Genomic DNA, 19,603 nt, shown 5'->3' with positions numbered 1-19,603 from the left:
AAGGATGAAATTAGGGAAGTAAAACCCTTTACAATAGCCACAAATAATGAAAAATATCTTGGTATAACTCTAACCAGCAATTGAAAGATATGTATGACAAGAATTTCAAGTCCCTGAAAAAAGAAATTGAAGAAGACCTCCAAGGATGGAAAGATCTTTCATGTGTATAGATTGGTGGGACTAACAAAGTGAATATGGCCATTTTACCAAAAGCAATCTATGGATTCAATGCAATTTCCATCAAAATTCTAACACATTGTTTGTTTTACAGACATTGAAAGATCAATTATCAACTTCATATGGAAGAGACAAAAAAAATCCTCAAAATAGCCAAAATGATTCTGAACAATAAAAGAACTGTAACAATCTATCCCTTATCTCAAGCTGTACTACAGAGCAATAATGATAAAAACTGCATAGTATCGGTGCAGAGACAGAAAGGTTGATCAATGGAATGGAATGGAATTCTCAGAAATAAAGCCACACACTCATGGACACTTAATCTTTGACAAATAAAACCATACATGGAAAAAAGAACGTATCTTTAACAAATGGTGCTGGTCTACCTGGCAGTCTGAACATAGAAGAATGCAAATTGACCTATATTGATCACCCTGCATAAATCCTAAGTCTATGTGGATCCAGGACCTCAACATAAAAGCAGACACATCAAATCTAACAGAAGAGAAAGTGGGAAATAGCTTTTAATGCAATGGCACAGGAGAAAATTTCCAGAACCACACCAATGGCTCAAGCTCTAAGACCAACAATTGATAAACAGGACCTCATGAGACTAAAAGAAATGTTTAACATTCTCAGTCAACAGGGAAATGGAAATCAAAACAATCCTGAGATTCTACCTCACACCAATGAGAATGGATCAGATGAAAAACTCAAGTGACAGCAAATGCTGGCAAATATGTGGAGAAACGGAAACACTCTCATTGCTGATGAGATTGCAAATTCATAAAACCACTCTGGAAATCAATTTGACTGATCCTCAGAAAATTGGAAATAGTTCTACCTGAAGACCCAGCTATACTGCTCCTGGGTATATACCCAAAAGATGCTCAACCATATCACAAGGGCACGTGCTCCACTATGTTCATAGCAGCCTTATCCATAATAGCCAGAAACTAGAAGCCCAGATGTTCCTCAACTAAAGAATGGATACAGAAAATACGATTCAATTACACAACGGAATACTATCAGCTATTAAAAATAAGAACATCATGCACTTTTCAGACAAATGGATGGAAGTAGAAAATATCCTGAGTGAGATAACCCAGACCCAAAAGGACATGTGTGGCATGTACGCACGGACAAATGAGTATTAGCCAAAAAGTACAGAACACCATGATATACCCCACAGACCCTGAGAAATTAAACAAGAAGGAAGGCCCAAGTAAGGATGCTTAATCCCATTTGGAAGGGGAAACAAAACAATCATGGGAGGCAGAGAGGAGGGACCTGGATGGGAGTGGAAATGGGAAGGGAAAAGGGGGGACAGAATCAGGTATGGAGGTAGGCAGGAGAGGCCCAGAGGACCAGAAGAATGAGTGGAAATATGCAGCTGCCAGGGGTGGGTGTAGGAAGTGGGGATAATCTCTAGGAAGTCCCAGAGAGCTGGGATGGGGAAAACTCCCAGAAAGTCAGTGGTGGTAGCTGAAATGATTAACAGTGAGGATGTGGAATGTGAAGAGATCACTTCCGGTAGTCAGATAGAACCCACAGAGGAGGGATAGGGACACCAACCCACCTACAAAACTTTTGACACAAAATTGCTCCTAATGTTTAAAAGAAATATGGGGACAAAAATGGAAGAGATTAAAGGAATGGCCAAACAGTACCAGTCCAACTTGGGATCCATTCCCTGGCACTGTTACTGATGTTATGTAGTGCTTGCAGATAGGCGTCTAGCATGGCTGTCCTCTGAGGGCTCTACCTGCAGCAGATTAAGACAGATGCAGACACAGTCAAGCATTGGACTGAGGTCACGGATCCCTATTGGGAATGTTACTTAGGGGAAGAATTGAAGGAACTAAATGGGATAGTACCTCATAGGAAGACCAACAGTGTTAACTAACCTGGACCCCTGGGAGCTCCCAGACTGAGCCAACATGCAAAAATGTATACATGGGTTGTCTGTGGTCCCTGGTACATATGTAGCAGAGGGCTGCCTTGTCTGGCCTCAGTGGGAGAAGATGGCACCTAATCCTTTAGAGTCTTGATGCTCCAGCATGGGGGAGATAGGGTGGGGAACATCCTCTCATAGGTGAAAGGGGAGATGGAGAACTCTGTGAGAGAGGACCAGAAAGGGGGGGGGGTCAACATTTGGGAATGTTTTACACACACACACACACACGCGCGCGCGCGCGCGCAGACACACACGCACATTTGTATATACACACAAAACAGGAGAAAGGCATTAAAGTAGAATTGCATATTCAGCAAAAATTTCTTCAAAAAAAGGTATTTTCAAATACAACTATGAATCCCACAAAACAAACTCTCTCTGGGCACAAGGCCTATACGCTGCCAGAGGAAACCTCTGATGACAACTGGACAAGGCAGGCACTGATGTGAGTATAACGGTGTCATTAGGAGTTATTTCATTGATTTTTTTATTCCCCCAGTCATGTTTGGTTCACCCTTAAGTCTCTGGGCCATGCAGTCTCCAGTTTCTGCCCATACAGGCAGGGTAGGATATAGGATCCCACTACGTATTGCAGACTCTTGAGGTCCCTTTTCTCTTATTGAGTTGTCTTTTCCAGCCCTGATATGAGTTTTTGTTTGTGTTTGCCTTATCTTCTTGTATCTTGCTTTGTCCTGTTTGGCTGTAGACTTTGGACTCCTTTCTATTTTTTTTTTGGAGCTGGGGACTGAACCCAGGGCCTTGCGGTTGCTAGGCAAGCGCTCTACCACTGAGCTAAATCCCCAACCCCTTGGACTCCTTTCTAAAGAGGAACCAATGAGGGAAGTGGATCTGGGAGACAAGAGAGGTAGGGAGAGTTGGGAGGAGTGAAGGGAACAGTGCTTAGGATGCATTGTATGAGAGACAAATGATTTTCAAAAAAAAAAAAAAAAAAAAAACAAATAAAACTATGACAATTTCTAGTTGACTCCAACTTGAATAAATGTTCCCACTTTGAGAAGAAAATTATTGTAAAAAGGGCTTAATCTTCCCAAAACAATAAGAGTATTTAAAATTATATTGACAAACATGAAAGTATATTTTTTTCTTCCCTCATTTAAAGATGCTTGTTAAAAACAAAAGACTTCAGATCTTGTAACATGTAACAACTCTAAAATTGTGGGTAGAGACTATGCCACATGAAGTGGTGTAATATTAACTATAGTTAAGAAACTTCATATAACTGACCTAGCAATTTAATTTGCACCAGATAGGCATTTGTAAAGATTCACATTTTTACATTTCCTTAAATGTAAATTTTATCTCAAAGTGAAAAGATGGTAAAAATGTAGACCTCTAGTCAATGATATATAAACTTATGTGCTTAGCAACAGAGAATATATATATTTTTGAAATTCATCTTGCTATGTTTAAAGTCATTAAGAGGAGTTGATGGGTGGAGGAATGGGTTCATACATGCTGAACAGAATGGAACTATGATTGTAGGATCTAGGTGGAGTGTTCAGGCTTTCTCTGTAAAACATTTAGTTTCTGTTTGAATATTTGCACTAGAAAATTATACTGAAAAAGGGAGGTAGAAGGTGGAAATTAAAAAGGAAAACAATAAGAAAATGAAATCTTTTTTTAAAAAAATGACAGTCAAATTTAGTAAAGTGAGGAGGTAGAGAGGGAGGGAGATTTCAGGAGGTAACAGAGACATCTATAGAAAAATGTGTGTGTGTGTGTTTGTGTGTGTCTGTCTGTGTGTGTGGGAGATCAATGCATCATGCATCAAAAATGACAACTAGATAAAGTAAATTCAGCAGTCTTCCTCTTATCACACAGGCATGTGCCATCTCTGAATGCAGAACTCATGTCCAGGTATCACTACTGTAATGTAGTATAGTACAGAGCTCAGGGAAAGCCCTTGATAAATATTTGAAGAATGGAATATATAATTGTGATTCACAGCACAGTATCATATTATTAGTTAACTGTGAAGAGAGATCAAGATTAGGAAAATAGATAAGACTGAGTATTTGAGACAAGGAAGTAAATATTTCCTCAAGTTCTAATCATATTTTATTCTGCTTATAAATGTGACTTCTAAATTCTGACACATTTTTATATTCTCAATGTTTAAATGATATACTGAAACTTTATTAACCCAGAAGTTTTCAAAATGAACCAAATGATATGTTATACAAATAAGGCCAGTTTTGCATAGTATATTAATATAGTAACAAATCAACACTCTTTTCCAAGTTCAGAGAAATGGGAAGCTGGTATGGGTTTGTAGGGTCAGGTCTAACTTTGACAAAGCCAACAATATTCTTAGATCAGAGTCAAATAAATTTCCAAACTCAGTTCCAGAGAAAAGGAAAACCTTTAGTTAAAATCTTTACAATAAAATAATTATGATTATAAATCTCTTCAGTTAAATATGCATACATTACATGGTATTTTTAAAAGGATGGAAATGGATAGTTTCCAGACAAATCTAATGCACAAACACTCCATTTATAGAGTATATGTCAGTTTAACATTCTCTAATGTTGTGTTATACAGTGGCTGTTTTGTGCAAACATGATGAGCAAAATTAAGAAAAGTTCTGCAAAATTAGTTAGTTCTGAGATTTCTAAACTAGAAAACAGTGAAACAAAAAGAGGGGGTGCAGTCAAGCTGGATTTTACACAGAGGCTGGACTGGAGTGACCAGTGCTGATGCAACCCTGCTGCCGCTAAGTCTGTCCCTGGGTAGCCTTAGTCTGGAGTAAAAAGTTGAAGTTCGAACAATTGTGCTTTTATGCAGCCACATGGCCAATAAGGTAGATGTTGTCATAAAGGTGTCCTACAAAATCTTCACTAATGTTCTGAGCAGCTCGGCGGGTATTTCGAATAAACTCTCTCTTTGACATTTTATTCTTCACATGAGGACTAGTGAGGTCAATGGAAAGTAGAATCAAAGAGTAGCACAGTACATAGACAGCATCTGGAAGGCAAAGAAAACACATCGGTATCAGTTAGCTCAAAATACCCACAGGAGCTAAGGAGATGAAGGTTCAAAATCTCAATAGATCATACAGGGTGGCAATCCACCCTGTGGCCCTAGGCTTTTCTTCCCATTCGAAAGAGACATTTCTGTCCAACTATGACTAAATGAGTTCCACCAATGGCCTTATCTTGCCTGTTAAAAAAAAGTCAACATGTTTATTTCCGAAGAATGCTTTTTACAAAAACCTAATTTAACTTGAAAGCATTCCTAATGCCACGAAATATATTACCTTGGCACTAAAAATAGAATGAAAATAATCTTTCAGATTGTGAAATTACTATTCTTAATGGAGCAATATGCCTTTAAAGGTGGGTGCAATCTGCACTTTAACTTTAAAAATAGACCTTTATGGAAAACATTGATCTGACTGAGTGCATGCAACAAAGTAATTTTCTTTTTTTCATAGAGTCACAGGGCAATACTTGGTGCTTAATATTACAGCAGTAGGAACTATCGTAACATTCGCAGTACTACACTATTTATATCTTAGAATCTTGCAGTCTTAAGAGAGCTAAGTCAGGTATTATATCTTATGAAGCATGATCAGCAAATATCACATAAACAAGTAAGTGTTTTGTAATCTTTGGTTAATAAGCACACTTCTTAGTATAAAGATACAAGTAAATTTATAAAATGAACATACATTTATTAGAGATCACAGCATACATAAGTATCTACATGGTGAAAACTAATTGTATTAATAATAAATTTTAATGGAAACATATTATTAAAAGCTTCAACATAACCTTTACAGTCACTGGCAAAAATAACAAGTAATAACATGAATCCAACTTTCCTCATAAAGCTACGCGTTTCATGTGCAAAGGAGTAAGTGCATGTCCTTCTGAGTGTTCCATTTATGCAGTCACTGTTGCAACAGCTCAACAAGTACTTAGAATTTGTAGATACACACACACACACACACACACACACACACACACACACACACACACTCACACCCACCGAGCTATTCTTACCTGGACTAAGGCCAAGTTCTCGCATTAGGTCAGGATTGCAAGCACAGAACCTATGTGAGAACTTTGTTATAAGAGTTTCAAGGTACTCCCCACGTTCCTCAGGAGCATGAATGTGACGAAAAAATTCTCGCAATGCATTTGGCAAAAACTGATTCCTAAAATTATGCAAGGTTACAAGGTCATCCAAGACATCTCTCCTAAAGAGAAAGAAAAAGGTACAGCTATAGTTAATGTTTTAAAAGAAATAAAAATCATAATATTTCATATCTGTATAAAGAACTTCATTATTGATTACTCTTATCAGTATACTTTATCCTTACCCTTTAAACCAAGCTATTTTGAACTTCTCGAATAGGCTAAAATAAAGCACGATAAAGTAAAATACAGAGTTCTATGAAGAACATAAGATTTGAAGTATTGAAAATGCTGCTCAGCTGGTGTGGTGACACTCATGAAGCTGAGGCAGGAGGATAATGAGTCCAAGGCTAGTCTGAGTTATACACAGACAACCAACCTCCCTGCTATTTTTTCCAAGTGCTCTCTAAGTCCAAAGAGCCCTAGACCCGGTGCCCTCTAAACAGTAATGGATCTTCCTCTATTGCTCCAAGCACATTTCAGAGGTAGAGCTACCCATGTATCTATAGACTATACACTGTCTTACAGCCTGCTCTTCCTTCCTGATAGTTTATTGTAAATAATCTGTGTTTGGAAATGGATTCCCATCATTCTTTTGAGTGGTTACTTACCATCTGAACATATGGGCACAATAAATAATAATTCTATGGATATATATATATACTTGTCTATAATTATATAAACATTATAGATATATAAACATATGTATGTTATATACTTTGACCTATTGCATGTAATATGCAGTGTGACTCTCTGTAACAACATTCTTCAACTGTTACTGACGTCAAACTTGAGTATATGATTATTTGAGCAATCGCTTAGAGCAAGGCTAGGCAAATACTGCCAGTGGGCAAACTCTGACCTACTGCTTGTATGTGTAAATAGATTTGATGGAATGGGGCCATACTGTTTTGTTTATAGTTGGCCTGTGTTTGCTTACACCACACAAATGGCAGAGTTATAAGCAAATGCAACAGAGAGCATAAGGTCAGCAAAGCTAAATATTTACAGAAAGATCTACAAAGAAGAACCAGTCTCTAAGTCCTTAGCATTTAAAGACAAAGTAGTTAAGGACAATACCTTCTATAGGAGACTTCTTTCATGACCAGAATACTGGTGCAAATGCTCCTCTGAGAATTTTTGTGTGCAATTAACAAGAATGTAAGGGCACAGGTGAGTAACTCTGATGAAAATGCCATCTGATCCATCTTCTATACCTGCATGATTGCATACTAAATGTCACCCTTCTAGACTTAAAAAAGGTGTATGGGTATTTTGTCTGTATGCCTGTTTGTCTGTGCACTCTGTGTATACAGTGCCCACTGAGGAGAGAAGAGGACGAATGATCTGGCACTGGAGTTGTGAGCTGCCATGTGGATGCTAGGAACTATACCCAGATCCTCTGCAGAGCAACAAGTATTCTTAACAGTGAAGCATCTCTCCCGATTCACTTTTGCAGAATTTGCAGACTTCACATAATCGCTCTCTGCAACATTATGCAACTACATGCATATCCTTATACTCCTTATGTTTTGAAGTTTACGATTTGTCTTTACAATAGAATTTTCAAATGGACAGTTCCAGGACTTAGAACTTCTGGTTACCTAACCACTTAGCTCATGACTATTAAGAAAAAGTCAGGGCTGCAACTTCTACCTAGATGTCTGTTTTTAGTTGCTATCCCAGGATGTTGGGCTATCACAGTGTCTCACTCTCCAGTTTTGGCTGGCCACAGATTTGAGAACCTCTGCCTCTGCTTCTGAGTGCTGTCAGTACAGCTGTTTATATATACTTTTTTTTATAATGGCAATCTTTTAGCAACATGTTAAACAAAAAAGTCAAATCAACAATAATTTTTACTTTATATTTTTACTCAATTTTGCAACTAGATTATTCTATGTATTATAGCTTTTAAAATAAATTTAACATATTACTTAACTCATTTCTGATAAAAATTAATTTTTGCTTTACCTTTCATCAAGATAGATTCTCAGTTTTTTCCAATTTAGTGTTCTGGTACAGAAGATAAATTTTGCTATTTCCTTTGGCGAATCATCTAGGATACCCTTGGACATAAAGTAGCTCACTCCCTAAGACAGAAAGACAAGTCTACATAAGCACGGTCGGCTTTGACTTAGAACTTTAGTAATCAGGCAATTGCAGAACCACAGCTGTGGGTTCTTTCTAGTATTACTAGAGTGTTTATAGCTCTAACATGCAAAAAACAAGCTGAAGCCTGATCTAAAACTAGGATGTAGTTGATAATTTACATGCAATGAAGAGGAGGAAATTCAAAGTTAGGATTCAGACTTCGTATTTTCTGGCTCATGACAGGATAAACCAAGTGTACAGAAATATGGACTAATTCTGATGGGGATGTGGTCAAGCCATGATGTAGACTATAAAAATGAGCTTTGCAACAAATATTTCCCTTTTCTACGAGAAAGCATTTTTTTAAAGCTCATATACATACACTGTGGTATACATTTTAGGAGAATAGGTTTTTGAGAAAAATAATTAGATCCTCCAAATGAAACACTTAACAACTTAGTTCTGGAAACAAAGATAATTACATTATTGTAGTTCCAGGACTTAGGCCAAACTCCAGGTTGAATCACAATTTCCTACACTGCCTTTAAACATCACTATATTTTGTAAACATCTGGTTAAAATAGCACTGTGAAAAAGCAGAAAAGATAACACAACTTCTGTTGTTTTTGATTGGTTTTGTCTTTGAATTTCCTTTTCTCTGCATGCAGAGTTGTCCAGAGAAGCATTACCCTTACATCTGTGTCTATTTTGACTTTGGTCAACAACAACAAAACATCAACAACAAAAAAGTCCAAATGCTGAAAGCAATGTTCTCTCACATTCAAATAAATCTCAGGTCCGTTTGAATGTGCAGTTATTGAAATAAAAGGCAGGTGTGTTTATTTCAACTTGTAGTTCCAGATACATGCATTCCAATGAATGTGCATGTCTGGATAGTAACAATGTTTGCAGCTAACTGGCAGACTAGAACATACAATGTACATGCAACATACTGCTTTTGCACATAAAGTCCTTCAGCATTTCTCCACTTTACAAACACGCTGTACTCAGAAATATTGTGCACATTAGAATCTTAAAAAGTTAAGAATTTTTATGAAAGACTCAAAGATAAAAACTTCCTCATTAAAATTTTGTATTAAAAAGTTTAAAAAGCAATTTGGTTCTATGAGGTAATGCTTTTGAAAGGTTCTAATTAGCTGCATGTTGCAATTTGAAGATAAGATTTTTTATATAAAGCTGATTTTAGGAGCCATCAGAATGTCAACAGCAACATTATCAACCTTTCACGTGAGGTGTGATACTATAAAGGCGATGCTAGGGCATCAATTAGAAGAGCAGACTGTGACAGCATGAGGCTTTCCTGTCCCTTCATGCTGTGTTCCATCAACTCTGAGAAACAGCGGCTACATGCTGTGCTAGGTCAAGGTAGAAAATCTTTTTGGGAATGAGGCTCTCCTGGCAGTGCTGGAGGGGGCAGGGACTAGACTACAGTTAGTGCTCGTTCCCCTTTCCTCCTTTGTCTGAATGACTGAGAGTTGACTGTATGCTCATTCATCTGCCCAGCAAACTGTGAGTCGTGTTTGCTTCCCAAATGCCTCTCTACAGAACAACGGTAAAACTTCAGAATTATTTCCAGTGGTTAAGTTTAACTGAAGGGACTCAAAGGCAAGGGATGTTTATTATACATTATAATACTTATTTATAATACTTTATTTATATACCAATTACCAGGTAAAAGGTATTAAATTAGTTCTGGTCTCCCTGTTAAAATTACACAAAAAAATTCATAATTCTATAGATACATGATAGTACCATTTCAACATCATTTGATGTTATTTAGTTACACAGTAACCTTAATATGTGGATCATTAAGTATCATAAAAGATATTTAATAATAATACACTGTTGGTCATTTCCTTTTTATGGAACAGGTTTGGAAATCTTATACATCTAATCTAACTTAAGTTCTCTAAATTAATTAAATGCAAAGAAGTGAGCATACAGACAATTCAGAAAATTGGGAAAATGATCTGAAATAAGCCAATTTTATTGTTTTTATGAGGAAAAAAGGCACATGCCCGTTTCAAGACTTGGATTTCTCTGAAGCAGGAGGGTTAGCCTTCTAAGCATAGGAGGAATAGTCAGCAAGCACTAGTGTCAGTTCAATTAGTATCATGTAAGAAAGCACAAGCTTGCAACTAGAGCTTAGTTGCTCAAACTCTGTCATGTTTGTATTTTTTTTTCTTTTTTGCTTTTCTAAAATTTAAACTTCAGTTTTCAAATTTTCTACAATTTAATTTCATTGCTTATTTAAATTTAATTCCTAATTTGAATACTATTCTGTTCTACTTTTAGAATTACTTAAGTTGTTGTGATCAGGGTAACTGCTCATCTTCACTTGTGGAAATTCTCAAACGTGTTTATTAGGTAATGGCACTAGAGCACAGTGGTTCTGGTCTTGTGAAGTGACTCTAGTCACAAAGGTGAGCTCAGCAGTTGAAATGTTCTGTCAAAGGAGATAGGCCTCAGAAGTATTTCTAAAGACAGTTACCATGAGGCACACATCATCTACAATAGAAAAAACAGCATCATGCCTAATATTTACTCATAATGTTCATATTAAAATAATTTTTGGTTTTATTTTTGTTTAGTTTTTCAAGACAGGGTTTCTCTCTGTGTGTAGCCCTGGCTGTCCTGGAACTCACTTTGTAGACCAGGCTGACCTTGAACTCAAGAGATCTGCCTGCCTCTGCCTTCAAAGTGCTGAGATTAAAGGTGTGTGCACCACTACCCAGTTTAAAAATGTATTGCTTAAGGTTTGGTTTAAAGAAATATTCACACAAGGATTTACTTTTAGAGGAGGTCTGGAAGGCCATTGATGGGCTCAGCACCTTGGCTCACTGGAGTCATCTGACCAACCCCAAAGACTTAGAGAACTTTAAGAAAATATCCATTTAGGTTTCATAGTTAGATATAATAATGAACACCCAGGGGCTACTTTATAAAACAGACACATGCGCATATTTATATATCTCTCTATAAGCACGACCTTAAAGATTTAAATAGATACAGTATTGAGTAACAGACACTGAGTAGTGGAAGACAAGTATTTTATCCAAAGAAAATTTAATGTATTTGTTATGATGAGACAGATATATAAATAACTAGAATATATCCATAGCACAAATTAATAATTTAAGATGGTTGAATAAATAAGTGAGCATGTAAAATAAGCATTGTACAGTCCAACACCAGAAATAATTACTAAGAGCTAGGACACATGGATCAGATTTGAGGGAGTGAAAGGTCTCAATAGCTTTGAAGAAAAGCACACCGAAGAACACCATTTTTACTGTCTGTATCATGAGAGCAAAGGCAAACAAGAAACACAGATGGGCTCTATTCAGGAAAAGAGGGAAGGATCTTGAACTTGAGAGTAAGTCTAAAACTGAATTTAGAGTAGTGCTGAATTTTATGTTCTAGCCACACGTACGTGAAAACCTCTGAAGGCTACATAACGAAGTGAAGCAATGCTCTACAGTGTGATTTGACAATGTAACAGTCCTTTCTTAGTGTGGATCTGCTTTCTGGACTGTTATTTAGTCAACCTTAGTCCAGAAATCCTTCCCAAAACTTCCCAAATTTTAAGCTAGTCACCATTTGAATAGAGTAAGGTCACAAGTTTCTAAGTCCCACCTAATCTGATCTGTGTTCCTGTTGTATATGACACAAGTTCCATGCTGGGGGCCCTGGTATCACAGTACTTGTGACCAATAGACCAACATTTTACTTAGAAACGCCTCTGAAACACAAGAACAGTGATTGCTAGCAAAGGGAGCTCACATTGACTCCTTTCAAAGAAGAGGTGGAAGTACCATAAATCATATAGAGAATACATTTATTACCATATATTGTTGTAAGTTTTCTAGTAATTATAGTTATTCTTTATGATGAGTTAAAGTTTATAGTTACAAATGCATAGAAATAATATATGTGTGTGTATATATTATATATAATGTGTCTACACACACACACATATATATACATATACATATACATATACATATACATACATATACATATACATATACATACATATATATATATATATATATATAGTTTCAGGACTATCTATACACAAAAAGCTTTGGGCTTCAAATGCATAACCTGTAGAGACCACTATACCATGAAGAGAAATAATAGACTATAAATTAAGTAATTGGCTATGGCAGCTATCCTGGTTTGAACATGTACAAAACAGCAAAGTAGTTAGTAATAGATTGTAAAATATAACTTAGAACTCTATCTGTCACTTAAATGAAGTTCGGAAGTGAATGCACTTGATGAATGTTTGTTAAACATCAGCCTACAAGACAATGAAAAGTGAATGGTGACCGATTTTCTGGCTTGATGAAGAGGAAAATGACTTCAAAAATAATGTGGCAAAACAAGAGATGGGCTGGAGATGTGACTCAGGTTTCATTCCCAGTACCACATAAAAACAACAAAAACTAGGAGTGGCAGTACATATTTGTAATCCTGGAATTCAAGGAGTGGAAACAGAATGAGTTCAAGGAGTCTGAGGCCACACATGTGAGAGCCTGCCTGAAAACAAACCAACAGATGAGGGTGTTAAGGCCAGGGGAACTCAGTGCTCCAGTTCTTGTTCATTATGTGCAGGACCCTGGGTTTGATTCCAAAATTAGAGAGGATAAAGGGGAGGGACTAGGGATAGGAGAGGTACTCCCCACACACTCATAAACACACACATAGAGTTAACTGATGTAATGGTGGATTAACTAGAAAGACTTAAAAGGTAATTAACTACTAAAAAGATAGAGCTGAAAAAAATGGTGTGTGTGTGTGTGTGTGTGTAACGATGATGAGGAAAGAAAAAAGAGCCCAGAATTTGAGAGGGAGTACATGGGAGGAGCGTGGGGGTAATGACGAAATTATATTTTAATTAAATAAAAAGTATAGACTAAAAATATAGGGCTGGAGAGATAGCTCAGTCTTTAGGAAGGAGTTGCTCTTCTGGAGGGCCAGCGTCAGATTCCCAAGGTCCACAGGACTGCTCATAACACTCTAGCTTCAGAAACAGGGGATTTGGCTTCCTCTTCTGGCCTCTCTAGGCTCCAACCACACATCATGTGTAAACATACAAGCAGGCAAAATACCAATACACATAAACAAACACACAAAATAAATTCAAATAAAAAGTGGACCCATAATTAGGAGGGAGCAGAGGTGGATGTGGGTATGACTGAGTAGGAGTTGGGGTGGGTGTGATAAAAATGGGTAGTGTGAATATATATAACACTCTCTAAGAGTTACAAAAAGATTGTTTGGTTTTGTAGTATGGAATAATTTATTTAGGGCATGGGGAGGGGAGTTGAGGAGGGAGTAAAGACAGAGAAAGGAGGGGGAAGGAAAAGGGAGAGGAGGGGAGGGGAAGGAAAGGGAGAGGAGAAGAATAAGAAGTTGAGGCTGGTCATGAAGTTGTAGAAAGTGGGGAATGGACAGGAATGGGGAGAGAAGGGATAGAGAGGGGAGAGAGTAAGAGCAGAAGCACAAAAATGTTAAAAATTAACCATGTGAGGGCTGTCCCCAGTTGGATTTAAAATAAAGTGAATGGGTAAATATCAAAGGCTTTGAACAAGCAATATTCCAGGTAAGGGGGGTGGCAGAGGAATGTCTTGGGATCCGAGACTGAGTTGTAATAAGAAAAGGATGTACACAGGTCAGTGCCAGCCCAGTGTAGTGGTCTATCCTAGAACCGCACTACCAAGGAGGTTGAGGCAGGAGAGTTGAGGCAGTTGGATATGCAGTGAGGCTAGCTAAGACTATAATGTAAGCCCCAGTTTAAAGGAAAATTAACACCTCACACACAAACCCCAAACGAAAGCAAACTGAAAGACAAAACCTTGAACGAGTAAGCAACAGTTCCTCAGTGGAGTTACAAGAGCACCATTTTCAGAAGTGGCACCAAACCATACTCTATGCTCTGATCATAGTGCTGCCACCTGATGATGTGAAAACAAGCAATTTACTTAAACTTTCTGAGCCTGTTTCCTAAGCAGTAAAACAGTCTTAAGAGAGCTTTTTATGGTCATTACAGTGACCAACAGAAACACAGCAGATCTCCTTTTAGATGGTTCCAGGAGATTAATGGGTAAACAGGACATCCGACTGGGAAAAAAGAAAGTAGTGATTTTCCAGAAGTCTCTCCATAGACTTAGTCAAGTTCAAATCGACCTCAATAAGGAGTGAGCTCAAGGTGGGGAAACTGAGGAAGGCACAATCACCTGGAAATATTAGGACATGGTGGAGAGGAAGGAAAAATTAATTATGAGAAAGAAAAAAAGGGTCTATTCTTTAGAGATAATTTTGAACTATGTATGCCAGAAGATAAAGGAAACTTGACAGAGAAAGGAAGCCGGGAGCAAAGCAGATGACAAGAGCAGGGAAAGACAAAAGACCTGCCAGAGGCACAGTGCTGTGCACTGTTGGACCGGGCTCGGTACTAGAATGCAAAATCAAAGCTCATATTAGTTGATTTCTGCTTTTACAGTAAATTTGAAGGCTTTCAGAAGTATACCTCTTACATTTTAGCAAAAGAATTATAACACAAAATAATTCAATCTGCATTTCTAATTTTTTTCACATTAGTTTTCACATATTTGAATCACAATGAAACAGGAAATTTGAATGTGCTACAGCACGTAGAGTAATGCACTCTAAGAAGTATATTAAGAGGTACAGTTTATTTTCCAAGTCCCCTTCCTGGGTGTGACCTGTATGAGCTGTATGACACGTAGAGCAATGCACTCTAAGAAGTGACCTGTATGACACGTAGAGTAATGCACTCTTAAGAAGTATATTAAGAGGTACAGTTTATTTTCCAAGTCCCCTTCCTGGGTATGACCTGTATGAGCAGTTACAGTCTGTCTGCTCAGGCGGACTCAGGCGGAGAACAGGCACAGCATCCTTTCTTGCTCCCAGTTTCTTTCCTAAAGCACTGCAGAATGCTAAAGTAAGCATGAAATCTTACCTTCCTTATCTAGCCAAGGAGAAAAAAAGAAAATAAAAACAGCAAAGCATGAATAATTAACAATGACTTATCTGAAGATGTCTATTTGGCAATGAAAAAAACTTACTTTTTCATTTGTGGTGAAACAAATGCACAAGATTTATAATGAGAAATTTCAAACAGTTTTTATCTTGCTATTTCATCTTGTTATGTATTTTATAATATTTTCTCTCTTCTTTATGTATGCAAAGCCTTCTCACATGCTTAGAGACCTTCAGAATGTAATTCAGCAGTAATGTGTGTTTGTAAGGACAACCCTCATGGGCCATCTCAAAATGTAGTGCTTTAGCATATTTCCTAACAGGGAATGATTCAGAAAAGTTGACCTTTGTACAAACAAACCTACATCTGTCTATGTTACGGAATCTTTTCTTCACAAATCGTGATTAGAGATAGGAACCCTTTGTGATTCTGTAGTTGTTTGTTTTAAGGAGTTGCCAGCTTTCCTCTTATGGAAATACTCCTAATGAGGTCATTTACTGGAAGGTTCTATACTGTATGGAACCAATAGGAAAGGGTACTTCAAGAGCTGCAAATGTTATCTCTTCTTCGTAAAAGCAGAGGACATGCTATGCACACTGTGGAGAAGTGACAGTTGAGGACAGTGTAAACATCCTATGACTAATCCCCTTAAATATGGTTACTGAAGCAAGTTTTATCATCCTAACGGCACATTTAATCCACAGGGTACAAAAATCAGACAATTCATGCTTGAATGTGGGATTCAGGAAGAAATGACTTTATGTATGGATACTATTTAAGTTGGCAGTATTTTGTTTCCACGGACTTTTGGTTATATAAAAATATAAGATATGGAGAAATGGCTGAATACTGAGATCCTTGTGGCTAGAATGGGTCAACAGGAAGTCTCATATAAAAGTAAATAAAAATGCAAATAGAAAAAAACTTTTTTCAAAGAAACTTAGAGAAATGGAGGCTAAGACACAAAAGCAGATTTTCTGCTTTTTTTCAAAAGAGAAAGCATTAGACATTAGACAAATAACTTAAACCTCATTATTTAAGTTGTAAATAACTGAAAGCCCTGATAAGTAATTTAAATACTTTCTAAGAGAAAATGAGCTCCTCCCTCCTGTGAGTTACTAAAGTTCCTCACAGAGCCGCCCCTGTGACTAAGATGGCTGCATGATGGCCTTTCACAAGGTATCGCCAACAACTGCATGGGCACTTCATCCCCGAAATGGTTGCTCTTGGTTGATGTAAAACTCTTAGAAAAGCCCATTCTACCTAAACCAGGCTCTAGGCTGGCAAAAGAAGCTTAATTAGCTATGATGTGCTTAATGATAATTCAAACTAACGAGGCAGTGATGTTAACACATGAAATATCATATACAAATACTATACTTTGAAAACAAAATTGTAACTTTGTCATAATCTCTAGACACATGGACATCTAAAATATACTTATGAGCTTTGAAACATCTTTAAAAATAATTATCAAATTTTTAAAAAGTCTTAAGAGTACAGCAGTAGAGGAATGCATTCATCAACACAGCATGTTACTGTGAATACTTGCCAGATAATACACTAAAGGCAAAAAGTCTCACCAAAGTGTGAGGATCCTGGTCTGACCAATGCACACATTATAAAGAACTACTACTCAAGCTGCAAAGAGTTATTTGCTAGAACCTAAAGGTTTGAGAGGAATTTCAAGGTCTGAAGCAGAGTCTGGTTCTTCAAATTTTAAGTTCCGGTAGCTGTACCTGGAAAACACATACCTACTGAGCAGTTAGAAACACTGACTATTTGACTTGTCTTATTTATTTAATCATCATACTGTCACTAGTATCTAACTACCTATTCCATGAAGGCAAATACAACACAGAGGCTATTGACTCGATATCAAAATGACATGACTCATGACATCAAGGTACTTAGTAAGACCTCCCTCTGGACGTGTGGAAACACCTCAAATTTACTTCTTAGAGCACTGTTCCAAATCACTGTGCAATAATGACTGGCCTAGAATGGTTCAGCCTTAGGATCTTAATTCTGAAGAAGGTAACCCTAAAAGTTTTATGATGAAAGAAGAAAACAGTAAATAATCTAATGGATAAATTTACACTCTGGTCAATTTGTTGAAACATAAAGCTAATGTTGTACTTATGATTTCCCATACTTCTAAAGCCACGACTAAGTTCATAGAAACCTTATGCTTGAAGATTGAATCTGAGGGAAAAAATGTCATTTACATTTCTGATACAGCAGCCATGTTGGGAGCATCAACTAATAAATTAAAGAGGTAAGAGAGGCATAATAATCTTATGTATTAAATCCAGAAAGTGGTATCAAGGATTTGAAACTATACTTATATCAAGTTAGAGGAAACCTAGTCAGAGAAAATATGCTAAAAGAAATTAGAAAAATATAATTTTCTTTGAAATGAACTTAAGATAACCAATATAATTAGATTTCTGAGTATATTAATCTAAAATTGGTAATAAAAGCATAAATTAAATGAAGAAAAAGACCCGCTCATATATACTGTCTAGCAACATACTGCCCAATAATTTCACTTAATTTTTATTTATGATGATTTCACAATGGGACAGTAAATTAGCATTTAACATAGATAATAAAGGAAACAAGTGGAAAGTGCATCAGCTGCTCTTTGAACCAATTGTGGGAAATCCATTTCTCTGAGAAAGGTTTACTTTGACTCTACAACGTGCATGCAAACCATGTGCTGCAATAATTCTAGGAGAGAGGACGAAGAGGGAAAACCTGATAGATAATAAAATTGACTTAGCAGGCCGGACAGAGTTAGTTTCTTAACTAACTTTAAATCACCTATAAACCAGACTAGATATACATACATACATACATACATCCTGCATACATACATACTGCATACATACATACTATATAAACATACATTCATATATACATACAATATTCTCATCACAAAAAAGGCAGTCCCCACATTTCTCATACTTAGGTTTAGAAACAAGTTTTACAAATCCTTCAATTATATAATTCTGCTGATGTAATTCACAAGACTAAATTACATAAACACTTCTGGGTCAATAGGAAAAGGAATAGAAAGGATTTCACAGACAGTTTAGGCCCGTAATTCAGATACTCTGCTAAGTAAGAGGCTAGAAGCAGATAACGGGGACTCGGTCTTTGGGTAAACACCCCTAATAACACTTTAATAAGTGATCACTTGCAAGGGTTTGATTCTCTCTCCTTTAGTTATGGTATCGTTGGAGGCCTTATACCCAAAGGAGGGACACTGGTACTGGATACAAGCAATTTGGATAGGTAGAACAGTACAAATTTATCTTTATTTTTGATGTGAGAGTTTAATTGGAGTAAAAGGAGCTAGTTAACAATTAGATAAATCCCTAACCTAAATACAGCTCAACTAGCCTTTCCCAGGCAAGTTAATACTTTTAGTCTGCTAATTGGTTACAACATGTATAATGTGCTGGGGCAATGATGGCCAACCAATCTTTGGTTTAATTTGAGGCCCATGCCTCAAGAGGGAGCCCATGCCCTATACTGCCTGGATGGCAAGGAACTGGAAACTAGATGGCACGGAGACCTAGAATAGAACCAAACACAACTGGCAAACAAACAAACAATTCCTAATGAACTACTGATAAACTAATTACACTAATAGACTGGTGTCTTATACAGTTGTCATCTGAGAGGCTTTGTCCAGCAGCAGATGAGAGTGGGTACAGTGACCCACAGCCAGACATTATGCAAACAGAAAAGTCTAAACTAGAAGTCTTCGTCAGGTCCCTCCCCTCAAAGCTTGGGGAACCTCCTGGAAGAGATGGAGGAAAGACTGTAGAAGTCACAGGGGATGAAGGACACCAAGAGAATCAACTAAGCAGGGCTCACAGGGGCTTACAGACTGAAGCAGCAAACACTGAACCTGCTTTGGTCTCTGTCAGGCTGTTAGCTTGACATTTTTGCTGGACTCCTAACTCTGAGTGTGGGTCTGACTCTGACGTTTTTGCTTACTCTTTAGACTCTTTTCCTCCTGTTGGGTTGCCTTGTCCAGCCTTGCTGTGACAGCTTTTTGCCTTGTCTTATTGTATCTTGTTTTGTCCTATTTGGATATTGTTTCTTGGAGGCCTGCTTTCTTCTGATGAAGAAATGGGGGGAGGTAGATCTGGAGGAGATGGAGGA

General features: G+C 37.3%; 1 protein-coding gene across 3 annotated transcripts in view; it reads right to left on the bottom strand.

The window, feature by feature from the left end:
- Positions 1-4,198: 4,198 nt before the first annotated feature.
- The window catches only part of Fbxo8 (F-box protein 8), a 43,507-nt gene continuing 28,102 nt past the window's right edge, over positions 4,199-19,603 (bottom strand). For all 3 annotated transcript variants that reach the window (XM_032919501.1, XM_032919502.1, XM_032919503.1), the window contains 3 exons: positions 8,272-8,390; positions 6,166-6,362; positions 4,199-5,125 (listed from right to left, as the gene is read on the bottom strand). In XM_032919501.1, coding sequence (XP_032775392.1) covers positions 4,938-5,125; positions 6,166-6,362; positions 8,272-8,390 — 504 coding nt within the window. In that variant the 3' untranslated portion in view covers positions 4,199-4,937. The remainder of the gene's footprint in view (positions 5,126-6,165; positions 6,363-8,271; positions 8,391-19,603) is intronic.

This window comes from Rattus rattus, chromosome 13 (genome assembly GCF_011064425.1).
Source record: "Rattus rattus isolate New Zealand chromosome 13, Rrattus_CSIRO_v1, whole genome shotgun sequence".
Lineage (NCBI taxonomy): Eukaryota > Metazoa > Chordata > Mammalia > Rodentia > Muridae > Rattus > Rattus rattus.
This window is presented reverse-complemented; position numbering and strand designations above follow the sequence as displayed.